Source organism: Nestor notabilis, unplaced genomic scaffold, assembly GCF_000696875.1.
Source record: "Nestor notabilis isolate BGI_N333 unplaced genomic scaffold, ASM69687v1 scaffold21803, whole genome shotgun sequence".
NCBI classification, from domain to species: Eukaryota; Metazoa; Chordata; class Aves; order Psittaciformes; family Psittacidae; genus Nestor; species Nestor notabilis.
The window spans coordinates 7,431-21,074 of NW_009920879.1; the positions used below are offsets into that span (position 1 = coordinate 7,431).

At 39.7% G+C, this 13,644-nt stretch overlaps 1 protein-coding gene across 1 annotated transcript in view; it reads left to right on the forward strand.

The window, feature by feature from the left end:
* GRTP1 (growth hormone regulated TBC protein 1) overlaps positions 1-13,644 on the forward strand; it is a 34,454-nt gene that overhangs the window by 5,800 nt on the left and 15,010 nt on the right. Inside the window, exons 2-4 of the mRNA XM_010010894.1 lie at positions 343-501; positions 7,541-7,665; positions 10,859-10,955. Of these exons, the coding sequence (XP_010009196.1) occupies positions 396-501; positions 7,541-7,665; positions 10,859-10,955 (328 nt within the window). The 5' untranslated portion in view covers positions 343-395. The remainder of the gene's footprint in view (positions 1-342; positions 502-7,540; positions 7,666-10,858; positions 10,956-13,644) is intronic.

Consider the following 13,644-nt stretch of genomic DNA (forward strand, 5'->3'; position numbering starts at 1 on the left):
CATCTGAATGATAAAGGACAAAGATCAAGGAGAAACTTTGCTATTTGTATCTCCATCTGGAAAGGTGAGAAGAGGAAGGGATTCAAAATCCTAAAGGGAAAATAAAGGAGGGAGGAAAGCCTGGGTCTGAAGATCTGTGTGGGGAGTCTTAGTGGCAAGAACTTAGTAGTGAATCTAAAATATACTATGTAGCTGAGAAGGAAATGCATAGGAGAGAAAGCTTAATAATGTCTAGTCAAGAGTTCTATGACTTCTGAACCTTCTGTTGCTCATTTCCAAAAGAAAAATAGAGATGGAAATTTTATTTATATATTTTTAATTGCCAAACTTCTTGTTTTGCAGTAAAAAGATATATCAGGAAAGGCATCCCCAATGAACACCGTGCATTGATCTGGATGATTGTGAGTGGGGCCCAAGCCAACATGGAACAAAACCCTGGGTATTACCACAGACTGCTTGAAGGAGAGAAGAATGACAAGCTGGTTGAAGCAATCAAAACAGGTTATTGTCTTGATAACACTTTTTATCCATGTTTATCTGTCCTATGTCCTTAAATGTTAGGGATCAATTTATGTCATGGAAAACCTACATTTCTGTAGTAGTGGTTTAAGTGCTGAATTAACGTATAAATTAGATTAGCCATAAGCTCTTTCCCAGTATAGATCTTTCCAGGTTCATTGTGTGGTCAAAAGCATTAAGGAAGACAAGAAGTTACTTGGGAAGGAACAGAGAACAAACATAGAAGATATTACTGTGTCATCTCCTAAGAGACGGAAGAGTTATGTACAACGAGACCTGCCTTTGGGTCTGTTTCTCCTTACTTCTGTCCCAGTAGGACATTGGCAGAGCAGCAGGCATGATTGAAGACGTGGTACAGTCCATATGTCTGTATGAGGCAGGTGAAGTAGGCTTGGATTTCAGCCTGAGGAAAGACTGCTGAAGAAAAGCTGCTGATTGAGCTGTATGAATTATAAATGGTGTAGAAAGGGTGAATGGGGAGCAATTGTTACTTGTTTTTTGTAATACAAGAACCAAGGACAGTGAATGAAATTTGCCATGCTGCAGGTTTAGTGTATCACTGAATTGTGGCACTTGTGTTACTGGAGGGTGGTGCTGAGGCCAGAAGTATGAACTGGTTTAAACAGGAATTTGGCAAACTGAGGGATGGTGCATGAAATACTGAACACTAAATGTAAATCCCTGACAGAAGGCAAGTGTAGGAGGAAAAATAACCCTCCTTTACTAATCCAGTTTCATATGCACTGTCTGTGAACTTTTGATCAGTGGCCAGTGTTGGTGACAGGGTATTAAGGCAACCAGTCTTTAGACTGGCCCACTGGGTGTTTGAAAGAGGCAGTAGGGAAGGACAAGCAAGTAGCAGTTTGATGTAACTGATATTTGTCCTGAAACTTTTCAACCTGCTGCAGCAGAGCTTTTGTAGAGAAACTGATAATTTGCTGAAATGCCCAGTTAATGAGTCACAAGGTTGGGCTGTGCTCTGGACAAGCACAGTGCTGAGGTGGTTCTGTTAGAATGGCAGGTGTGCTTGTCATCTTTCTCCTCTTCAAAAAGACAGGTAGTTAAAGTTCCTGCTTTATGGACTTTTTTTAATTCTAGTTGGATAAACATCTGAACACTTTTTGGTTTATGCAGTTTCTTCTCTGCCTCTCCCTGCAACATCAGCAGCACTGTGGGCTTTTGGGACTACACACCTTAGTAAGGTGTTTTGGAGCATAAACTTTGATGTTGCTATAAATATGAAGACTAGCCAGAAATCTTCAGGCTCATATCCTGGTCAGAAGTAGAAACAGCAGAGCTATAACTATGAATACAGGGGAGCTACTAAGATGACTTTCCAAAGCCAGTGTGGGAAAGGACCTGGAGAAGGATCAAACTGTGTTCAGCTGGGGTACAATTGCTGCAAGGTGGAGTTGCAAACAATTTCTTTTCCAGTACTAGACAATGAGATGAAGGGTCATGGCATGACAGTAGGTGGCTTTTCACACAGTTAATACATGAAAAATATTTTTGTGGGGAAGGAAAAATAATATAAGAAGATAAAGAACCATGTGTGAATTATGAAGGAAATAAAGTTTCGAAAGAGTTACTGCATTGACTGGAAAACTGGAGGAGAGAAAGCTAACAAGTAGCAAGTGAGGGAAGGGATAAAGAACAATAGGTTGGAGGGTTTTATTGGAAGAGGTGAGGGAATAAAAAGAGGACCTTGGACTCCAGAGTGATAGATGTCTCTTCAGAAAGGAAGAAATAATGTGAATATACAAGGCACAGAAAGAGCAAAGTACTTAAGGTGGATGGAAACTTCATGTTTAATATACTTCACGCTGCTGTTAACTGTGCAGATTTTATACTGGGCCTTAGCTAAAGGCTGATTCAGTGTGAATTGTTGCCTGACATTAGTTTTGTTTCTGCCTGTGGCGTTTTCCCATCACTGTAGTTGTTTTTAATAGTAAACTAAAGGAAGATGTGTAATCTTGCTGCCATTCACTTTTCATGTCTGCAGTTTCCAAAATTTTTAGGCAGTTGTGCTGTATTTAGTCCTGTGGTGTGGCTGTAAAGTTAGCCCAGGACAATGCTGCGGTTTAAAACAAGAAAACAGCAACCATGCTTGCTTTTTGTTTAGGGGGAGGGGCAGCAGGACAACACCAACCAAAGACTTTATTTCAAATTCAATTTAAAATACGTGTAAGACCCAATGTGTCCTGTTTCTTTTACATGCCCAGAAGCTCCAAACTGTTTTCATGTATGTTTGGAACTGATTTTCAATATGGGAGTTTCTTTAATGGGATATCATCAGGTTAAAAAGTGCAGGATACTGTGTGGAGAAATGGTCTAATCTTAAAAGAAAAATTTGATTATTAATAGCAATAAAAGTCTTTCAGCTAAATGAATCTGAACAGTTCCTTCACCATATTTGCCCTTTAACTTGCGGATTCTTAACTGGTGGGCTTTATTGCTAATTTTGGTTTATGAGTTTGTTTTGTTTTCTTACTTAAGAAAGACAGATGTAGAAGAGAGCAGGCTTCTTACTCTAAATATAAAAGTAAGAGCTTAAAGAATGCAGGTCTCTAAATTTTGATGGAAATTTTCATGGCTTGATTTCTGTACAGATTTAGAAGGGCATGCATTCCTACTGCACTTTGTTGTTCATGCCCTATTATAGTAAAGTTTAGTAGGACAAATGATGTTGGCAGGATGAAATGTAGCTGTCCTCCTAATGCAAAGGCTACACGCTGGCTACAGAAAGGCTGGGGTTTAAGCTGATATAGCTTCCTTGCAGTAAGCCCTGCTTAGGCTGGGCCACTGAATTTCATAGTAAGTATATCTGTCTGCAAGTCCTTTTGCATGCACGCGCAGCTAATATCCATGTTTTCACTTCTGTTTCATGAGGAGGAGCTGTAGATGCTGTGAAACTCAGGGTCTGATATTTATCAGTCAGTCCCCTGATACCATGCCTCACTGCATGACTGCTGGTGTAAAGATCTGACTCTGTGGACTGGATAGTAGTTGCAAGATCTTAGTTAAGTTTATGGGTTCAAAAAATAAGTCAAACAGTAGCCATTGCCACTTCACTGGAGACAGTGAGTATTTTACCATCAACACACCAATAAGCTTCTCTAAATGGTGTTATACGATTAATGAAGATTGGGAATTTTCACGTGAGTTTAGGGCGTTTAACCTTGCAAGAGCAAGGGAAACAGCAGTGTCAGTTTTGCTGCTCTCTGTGAGAGAAGCCATATCAGGTCATATCCAAACCACTACCTCATCTGGTCTTTTGTCTACTAGAACAACTAAAGGAAGAACTGGAGGAGTAAAGTGTATAGTGATGTTCAGCATGTTTTCCAAGTCTCCAGTTGTCTGTGGTTTGGGGAGTTCCTAAGTAATATGCCATATGCTTGTAGTTAATAACACTGGATGGGGAAAAAATTCACAAAAACCCCTCTGACTGCTCTTTTTTTTTACATAATACATTTTGCTCATAATTTTACAGATTTGTGATGTCTTGCTTATAAGCATCTCCCTCCAAACTAAGAAGCTATCATCCACCTTGTTTTATACTAGGTATGGTAGCCATTTCATACCTGTGATCCTCCTTGTTGCCGTTCTCTTCTTTGCTTTTTCCGATTCTGATGTCCCCTTTTGAAGATGAAGGGGAATGAAATTTATGTAGGTGCTTCTCAGATTTATACAGTGGCATTATTGTTCTTTTGTAGGAAATGCAAGCCCTCTTTGCTTTCTGGATTGCTGCAAGCTGTCAAACTGTTACTTGGTGCTGGCAGTGGGAGGTGTCAGGCTCAGTTTCCCTGGTTTTAGTTGATAGCAAACTTGACCTTAACTCAAACAACAAAAAAACTCCAAGCATCCAAAAGAATTTCTAGTTCCAGGTGTTGCAGAGAACAATTTGAAGATGAGTCCTAACTATCCAGTTTTAACAAATTAAAAGTACCCTTTCAGTATATTATTTTTCCAAATTGTAGTTGATGACCTAACTTCATCATTCTGGAGGGTTGCAGTAGAGCAAAAAAAATATTACCTGTCTGGAAGCTATTCAGAGCAGACACAAGTTACAGATGTCAAAGGAGTGACTGTAAGTGGAGTAGAGGATGTTGTGTAATTTACTGGGCACTGTGTCTGGGAGTGGGAAGCACCTGGTTCTGAAGGTAAGAACAGAAAGGATGAGATAGCAAGATGAAGAAGGCTGACTAGTAGGTGTCTGACTTTTGAAGTACCCTTAAATATAAAAGGCACAAGACTGGTACAAAAGCATTCGTTTTCTGAACTGCACACTTAAATCTCTTTGCTCTAGCAACAGCATCAACAATTGTTATTTCAGGTACCAAAATAGATGTCTGATTTCTAAACTGAGGCTACTGTGGCTTTCTGCCTATGTTTGTATTACTGAATGAGGGGGTAGAAATACTGCAGACCTGTGCAAGGGAATTAAAAATCCAGTGGTCTTCTCACAGTTGTTGCACAGAGATAAATCAACAGGAGAGGAAAGCTGTTGGTTTTGTTTCACAGCAGCATAACACTGTCACCTCACAGTGCTGAAAGATCATCTGAAAAATAAATGCTATTGGGATTTATTTGGAATTTACCCACAGAGGAGTAGCTAGCTTTTCTCTGTGGCCTTCTTCCTGGTCCCATGCTCCTATACCTAGTTTAGTTATAGCCAGCAGAGCTGCACACAACCACAAGATGGTCATAGTTTGGGGGTTTATCTAGCAGTATAAACTTCTAACATTCATTTCCCTGCTTGAAAACAATTCTGATTATTTTTTCCCCCCAAACTGGGCTAGTTTGAGGCTGTGTTCCTTTGGACACTAACGTCTATCAAGAATGAATCAGATTAATGGCTAGCAGGTCAGGTGGGCTGCATGGAGTGAGAGGAGGTGTTTGGATGTCTCCTCTGGGGACAGGGGTATTAAAGTGGGGGTAAGCGCTCAAGTCAAATGAACAGCTCTCACCTGCTGCTGCAGTTTGCTTCAAGTCATCTCTGGCAGTCGTCTCATAGTATGGTAAAACATGAGTTTGTGTGCACTTGAGGAGCGAGTTAACTTCCTTTACACTGCAGTCAGAGGAGCCTCAGAGCTGGAGGAAAAGGGGGAGAGCATGCAAATGGCACAAAAAGGGGAGAATTGGGAGGAAGTGGGACCCCCTGCTCTTGGTGCACTCAGGGTGATAATCTGGCACAAGGAATCCAGTGAAGCCGTGCCCCATATCTTCCATTAAGGGTAAAGACTTCTAGCTCTTGTATCTTGTTTTTGTCCCCATCCCTTCTCCTCAAACTAAAATACTGTTACTAAATATAAAGAAAAGCTTTAAATCCTTCATAAAATTGGGGAAGACTTCCTACAATGAGAAAGCAAATTGGAACAGATTCTCTCAACTGCAGGCCTTCCTTAGGTTGTAAAATTAAAGATGAGTTTGGTTTGAGTAGTCTCTGCTCTGTATATGATGGACTTCTCGTACTCCCCCCTCATCCTTGTCTGCATAGCTGAAGGGAAGAGCCATAAGTGAAATGTCAGTATTGATCTTTTCTGTAACATCCAGCATGTACTTTAATAAACAATGAATTTCGATTATGCAAATAACTGTGCTGCTTTTTTGTACCAAGAAGAAACACAACAAACGTATTTATCCTATAACTGGCTGCTGCTCAAGTCCTTTTTAAAATTGTCTTTTTCCTTGTGTTTTTCTTTTCAGTCACATGAGAGGTGAAGTGAAATATTTCCCTACCCACACATTTCTGTAAATGACTTTTTCACTTTAAAAGGAAGAGCTAGTGATTAATGTGATAGTTTTTTAATACTTGTGACTTTCATTACACTACTTGTGATTTTGGGGAGCTTTCTTCCTTTGTTTACTTACAGCTCAGTTTTGTGTCAAAGCTGTAACAGACTTCTTCCTATATGGAGGAAAGGCCTGATAAGAAGTGATAAGTCTTAGGACATAGATATCTGTACAGTAGTGCTGTTACTAATTTTATTTATTAACTTTAACCCAATTTGTTTTTGTCATTAAATGTAAACAAAACAACTGTTTGTATTTTATTAATAAGTCTTGAAAATCATTGGTTACTTTTGAATAGGATTTTTCTCCCCAACTTAAACTTCTAAAAATCGGATGCACAAGTCTGGACTAGTGGCCTTGGGTTCTCTCTTTATAGAGTGAAGCAGGCCAAAAATCAACACTGCCTGTCCCTTTCCAAAAACTAAAGGAAGTTCTGGGCAACTAGACCAAACCTGTGTGTCTCATTCTTAGACCTTTGTAAGGAGAGATGAGTCCTACTATATCATGGTTGGTCTGGAAGAAATGACTGTTTTGAAATGTCAGTAATTGCATGGTCCTTACTCAGTTTAGGATTGAGCTTGAAGCATGTGGGATGTGCTCTGCTGCTTGGATATCAAAAATCACTCTCCTTATTGGTGATCTTGCACCAATGAACAAACAACATTTTTCATGGTCACATCACAGAGAAACTTAAAAAAAACAAAACAACTTTCAGAAGGTGATTTTAAGCGGAAGTCACCAGCTGCAAGAAAAGGGCTGTTTTTTAGCTGTTTGGAACTGTTTGTTTGGTAGAAGTTCACCGAAAAGTCAATTGAAAGTTCTTCTGGTTTGTTAGGAGAACATGATTTCCTAGAGGCACAGCTTATTTCATGTCACTTGGCCAGATCAATTTGGTATGTGTTGTTTCTGTCAGTCTAAATGTCTGGTTTGCTTTCTTCGCTTTGAAGTCTTTGCAGTCAGACATTGGGAGAGTCCAATCTGCAGAATTTCTTTAATCCTGCTTGAAATTGATTTCTGTGCACTAATAGGTTTAATTTTTTGGGGAATAGATTACTGTCCTTGAATGCAGATGACCTTTTAGCCACAATGGAGGTAAAGCTGTTTCTTAAAATTAATCCACCAAAACTAGTTTAGTGAACCATAGTGAAGTGTCAGTTGCACTTCAGAGAACTGTAAGTTTGTTTGGAAAGTGGAGGAGGGAACTACTCTTAATTGTGATCTCATCTAGACATGAACAGAACATTTCCAGATAATGTAAAATTCCGCAAAACTGCTGATCCGTGTTTGCAGCATGTACTCTACAACGTGTTGGTAGCATATGGGCATCATAATAAAGCAGTAGGCTATTGTCAGGTATGTAATGACTGTTTTTTAAACAACGCTGCATTTCAGCAGTGTTTCTTGTCCATTTGAATGTGTGTTTTTAGAAGCAGATCCATAAACTATGTCTGTTTTTAGAATGGCCTGGAGAATGTGTGGAAATGAATTGGCTTCAGGCAAATTCAAATGTCCTTGTGAGTTTCTCTGTGGCCTTTTTTTAGCTGGCTTGATCATGTTTGGCTCCATTTATTAGCTGCAAAATAAATGTTTTATCACACCTGGTTGTATCAAGTGTGCTGGAGAGGAAGACAAAGTGACCTTGCCTTTCCCTCTGTCCTTCCTGCCATCTTTCCCAGAACAGTCCTTGTTATGTATGAGGCATCATGAGATCTGAGTTGCCTTTGTTTTCACTGTCACATTTTTCAAAATGCAGAAGACCAGCACTGATGCCATGTCATGTAGTTGGGGGGTGTGTGTGTGTGATGTGTATGTACACCATTTGTTTGGTGCCATCTCCCAGTATAGACATGCAAGTAGGAAGAAATTTTCTTTTGAAATTCAACCTGATACTGCGTAGATAGCAGCTCAAAAAAAGTTCCTGCCATCATTGCCAAATGCTGTAAAGCTTCCTACGGGGCACAAAGAAGATAAAAGCTGATTTATGACAGTCAAGGAAAATGTGGCCATCTTTAAGTATCATAAAGAAGCAGGAACTGTCATGAGCAAAATATGTTTTTTCACTTAAGTCCTCCTCATCCTCACTAGAGGTATGAGTGTTAACCTATACCTCCTGGTAACTGGGAAAGTTAGTACAGTAAATACAACTGTTCCAAAGTTGAAAGAATATGAATTATATTTATTGAAATCTGGAGAGGAAAAGACTTAGAGGGACTTAAACCTAGACTAAAGTCACTAAAAAAATTTTGTATATCCCAACCAGTTTTAGTACAGAAATTATTTGAAGAATAGGAGTAAAAGATGAATTATTTTTATTATTCTCAATATTGTGTATTAAAATATAATTGTAATACTTTACCAGAAGGGGTAGAATTATGGATACTCTCTTTTGCAAGTGTCAAGCTCCTATATAGAGGTAGTAATACCCACAAACATACACAGCTTCTAAACCATGCTAGCTTCAACCCAGAATGTATGTCCAAACGTTACTAAAAAGCTTTAGTACATTAGCTGTTTAAGGGGCTAGTCATTGCATTTTAACTTGGCATTATGGACAGTGGAGATGAGAGAAGATTATTTAGAAAGCCTTATGTGATTTCTTTTCATCTCTGATCTCATCACAGGATGAATGTTATCTTTTCTGGCTAAATAAGTAGAACATAAACCAAAGGTCAACATCTGCTTTCCAAAGCACATTGTCAATCAAGCGAAGTTCTAGGAAATCATCTTTTTTGCTAGTGAAGCAGCAGACTTCATCAAGATAGACACAGTAATGCACTGTCATGATAAGAGAAACCCTTTAACACTAGAAAGCTGGGAGGGTAGTCAATTTTTCACTGTTAGTGCTTTGCAGAGCTTTTACTGACTGAAGGCTCTTCAGAGGGTCTTTCCATAATTCTAGTGCATTTGTGGCACATTTAAGTCTCCCCTCTGGGAGTGTATTAGGCTGTGCATTGTCATGCTGTGACGGTGGTGTGGTGTAGTGTACCCTGGTGTGGCCAGCAAAATTCAGTGTCCTGAGACCATACACTCCAGAGTAGGATTTTGTGTGTGCTGTGTTAAATGCCAGTCTCTTGTCACTGTATATGCGATTACTAAGCTAGCTGTCAGCATGGAAACAAGTAGTTGCCTTCCTAACTAGAAGGCTAGGCACCATGTAAGGCTGTGCATGGTCTGTACAAGCCATTTGTGTAACTCCTGTAGTGACTCAAGGCTTGGAAAGGAAGCACTGGAAAAGATGCAGTGTCCTAATAGTTCCATGTTCTGGGGGTGTTGCAAGGCCTTCCAAGGTGGGACAGATGAGTCAAGTCTGTTGAATGCAAGAAATGTGATCTCAGTTCAGAGAGGAAGTTGTAGCTTCCAGAGGCTTAAAAGTGTTCTTTTTGGTAACTGTAGTCTGGCTCACAGCCACAACTGGCAGCACTGCAGGATAACGAGAGACAGTGGTGGTGCTGCTGGTGGTGATAGATGTGCTGGAGGAGTCCAGTCAGAGGGAGAGAGAGAACAGCAAGAAGAAGGCCAAAGAAAGGGATGAAACTGAAGAAGGTGATGTAACCACCACCAGCCTTCATAGTCTGTAAATGTTTAAAGATAATTTTCTGTTAGGTTAGAAAGACTCGGGGGTGGGGGCTTGCACCTCAGAGGCAGCTGGTGTCTATTGTTGCATTGTTGTGCTATGTTGTTATGGGTGTCAGTTTGTTTGTGATGGAGAAGGCATACTTAAAAATGCTTAAGGAAGTGGACTGCTGTGCGCATAAATCAGTAATACTGCCATAACTTAGCAGTGTTATGGTGGATACAAGAAAACAAGTGCCTGAGACCAAGGCAGTGTGTTTACAGGGACTATCAGTTCGTGACCTGTGTGCTCTGTAAGCCACTTCTTCAGTCAGTGTCAGTAGCAGTTTCGAAAATTGCACCGTCGGACTTTGGCCAGTCATGACCTGACCATCTTCACAAACTTTCTGATAGCTTTTCCAATGATCCCACCTCCCAGTACTCACCTCCTTTTGCGTATTGAAAGGTAGGAGCAGTAGTGGCCAGTCACTGACTAGCCTGAGGAATACTGGAGCTATTATGGAAGCAAATTATTTGTATACAGTCATTTGAGTTATGCAGCAGCAGCTTGTAAAAGCTGCTGAAGCTGCAACTTTTTGAGTAAAGGGTGTGTCAGGCATTCTTCATTCTCCTGCAGCTGTGCTGTCTGCTTCAGGTGTATTGTGTTAGTACTGCACATCTAATACAGCTGTGTTTTGGTTCTGGTGAAAGCAGTTTTCAGTTACATTGGGACAGGGATAAAAAAAAAAAAAAGGAAGGTATATTATAGACTACTAAGCTTTTTCTTTTAATTTTCCTCTCCTTGATCTTTGTTAATAATTATTGTTAGCTGTAGTCATGCAGGTTTAACATCTTACGCAACTGGTGGCCTTTATTAGTAGATTTTATTTAATATGCCCCCTTTATAGAAGTGAAGTAATTTACCCTTTAATCAAAAGAAATAAACTAGCAATTCTTACGTGCATGCATCTTAAAACCCATATTTCTATTTCAGGGCATGAACTTCATAGCTGGATACCTGATTCTTATTACAAAGAATGAAGAGGAGTCCTTCTGGTTGCTAGATGCTCTTATTGGAAGAATATTGCCTGGTATGCTAAAAATGTGTATAATGGTATTCATATACTGGAGATTGGCTTTTATTTTACCCTTGCATTCTTCTCTGGCTTCAGAGGTTTTAGATGTTAAAATGGACTTGCACAGACTGAAGATTTTCTAGGGTCTTGGAAACACAGGACAGAGGCACAGCACACAGGCAAAACTTGTCTGTTTTATAGTCAGATTTTAATCTTGATGCAGTGATTTCTGTGTATGTTAATTTGCAGTCTTGCTTCTCACTCCCTACTTAGACCTGTTAGGTAGATGTCTTCCTGTGTCAGTATGATGCTGGGGAACAGGACTTGCAAAGGTGTCTGGGGTTTGGCACTTGTGGTTGCAGGAATATGATACGAGGCACAGATGAAGCAGTGATGACAGAGCAGAGTGAAAATAGGAGATGTTTGAGCACAGTTTGAGTACTGAAAGTAGGAATTCCCAGTGGCTTGGCAGGACAAGCGTGAGCTTTCTTCAGAGGTATTTGACGGGGTGGTGGTAGTTTCTGCTACACACAGTAGTTTCTGCTGTGTCTCCTGCTTCTGAGTGGGGATATCTTGGGCACACATTGTGATTTTGCACCAAAGCAAATAAATGTCCATTTCCTGTCTGTGTCTTTATGGAAAGTTCCTGTCAAAGCTCTGTTACAATCAGTGGTGATCTAGCCAGGCTGATCAATGGAGTCCAAGGGGAAGTTCAGCACACCTTAAGCTACAGGCAGTATCTCCATCTGGTCAGTTCAGTAGTTCTCTAGGTTCTCTTGCCTGGATCTCTGGGTTTGCAGGAGGTGATGCCACAATGAATTTTGCTGTATGTATAAGCTGTGTCTCAGTGCACCCATGAAGTAGTTTAAAACCAGAAGCGGACATCATGCCCAGCTATGTTTTATACTCCTATGAAATTACCTTAGGAATATTCTTTCTTGGGATTTAATTATAGAGGGAGATTGGTTTCATTGTGAATTCCCATTAGCACTGCACAGGACTGACTACAGCTACACCCATAATGTAAAGTCTTACCCAAAATGGAAGACTCTCTTTCTAAAAGGAGGCTTTGAAATTCCCTGTTGTCCCAGTTTTGCTTTTGAACAGATCTTTATCCCAAATGGTTGGAGGCTGAATTCAATATTACAGTGTCAACTAAGTGCTGGCTAAGGACATCAAAGTTTCTACTTTCATTTCTGCTTCTTTATGCTCTTGTTTAATATTAAACAAACTAAAACAAGTATATAATTTTTGGTTCCTTATTGAACAGAAAGACTTTGAGAAGGAGAAAGAGCTGAGAGAGTCTTGTCATGCTTTTGAATGACTCTAAGAAATCTTTTACACTGAACATACACGATGTAGGAGCTCAGGTCTTCCTTACATATAAGCAGGGGAGGCTGGATTTTCTTTTCAGATTGAAAGAGGAGACACAGGCAAGGAGTGCTATGACTTGTATCAATCTGCAAATATTTGAGGTTTTTCAGCCTTGAAGTTTGCTTTCAAGCTATAAAAATAAAGAAATCAACTGTCTCTTTTGTACAGCCTTGAGAGCTGTAAGCTGTGCAAACAGGTAGGAGACAGGGCTGCTGTGTGCCATGTGACTTGCCACTGGCTGACATGGGTGGATGTCTTTCCATTGATGTTACTGTGTGAGGGATAATGCCCTCAAGTAAAAGGCAAGTTTCATTGCAACTTTTGCTCCTAAGCTTTCTGATAGTCTTATATGTCTTTATTTGGGGTAAGGTAGTAGATTCAGAATTTCTTATTCATTGTTTTTGGTGGGGAACTTACTTTACTTTGTCATAAAACCATTAGTTCTTCTTGTATGTCCTCCTTCTACAATTTGTTGATACCTAAATGACAAAAGTTGCTCTTAATTTTCCCGCTTGGTTGTTGAATTTATCTTATGGCAGTAGCATTGGTGATGAGAAGGAATTCGTAACAGGAAAGGTAATTACTACGTATAAAGGAGATGTACATTTACATTACACTTAAGTAATATTTATAGATATATATATTTACTACCCTGTTTATACATATATTTTTACTACTCCGTAACGAGAGTCTTGTTACAGACTTTGGCCTGGGTACAGCACATCCAATCTGCCTTCCATCTGAGGTGCTGAAGTTAGAAACATGTGTGCTTACATTCCTTTGATAGTCAGTGGGGAAGGGTATATCTGATCAGAATTGCTGACCTGAGTGTGCCCTGCCACTCCACAATCAGTATTAAGAGAGCTTGAGATGTTCCTTCCAGCATGGGTGGGGAGCCCAACTGAAGTAGTATGAATCTTTTATGTAGTAAAAATACTTGTATTGAGGCAAAACGAAGCTTTATTGTCAGAAAACTTGTTGCTGATGTTCTTTTTTCCAAAAACTTCTTTAAAGAACGTTTTCCCTTTTATTCCCACTACTCTCTTATATTGTGCTTGAATTGTACATTTACAAAATTCAAAGCCTGGTGGACAAAATAATTGGCATAATTTCTGTGAAATTATGTATTGAGAGAATCAGGCAGACTGTATCCATAAGCAAAATTGCTTAGGTAAGTAGTCACTACACTCCGCTAATAGTGCATTTTAGTTGAAAGCCCTACAATTATTTATTGGGGAAGCAGAGAAGCATTGTATATTCCTCAGATCTTCAGAGGGAAAAATAACAGTTGTCTTTTGTTGGATGCTAACAGTTTGATTAGCCAGCATTT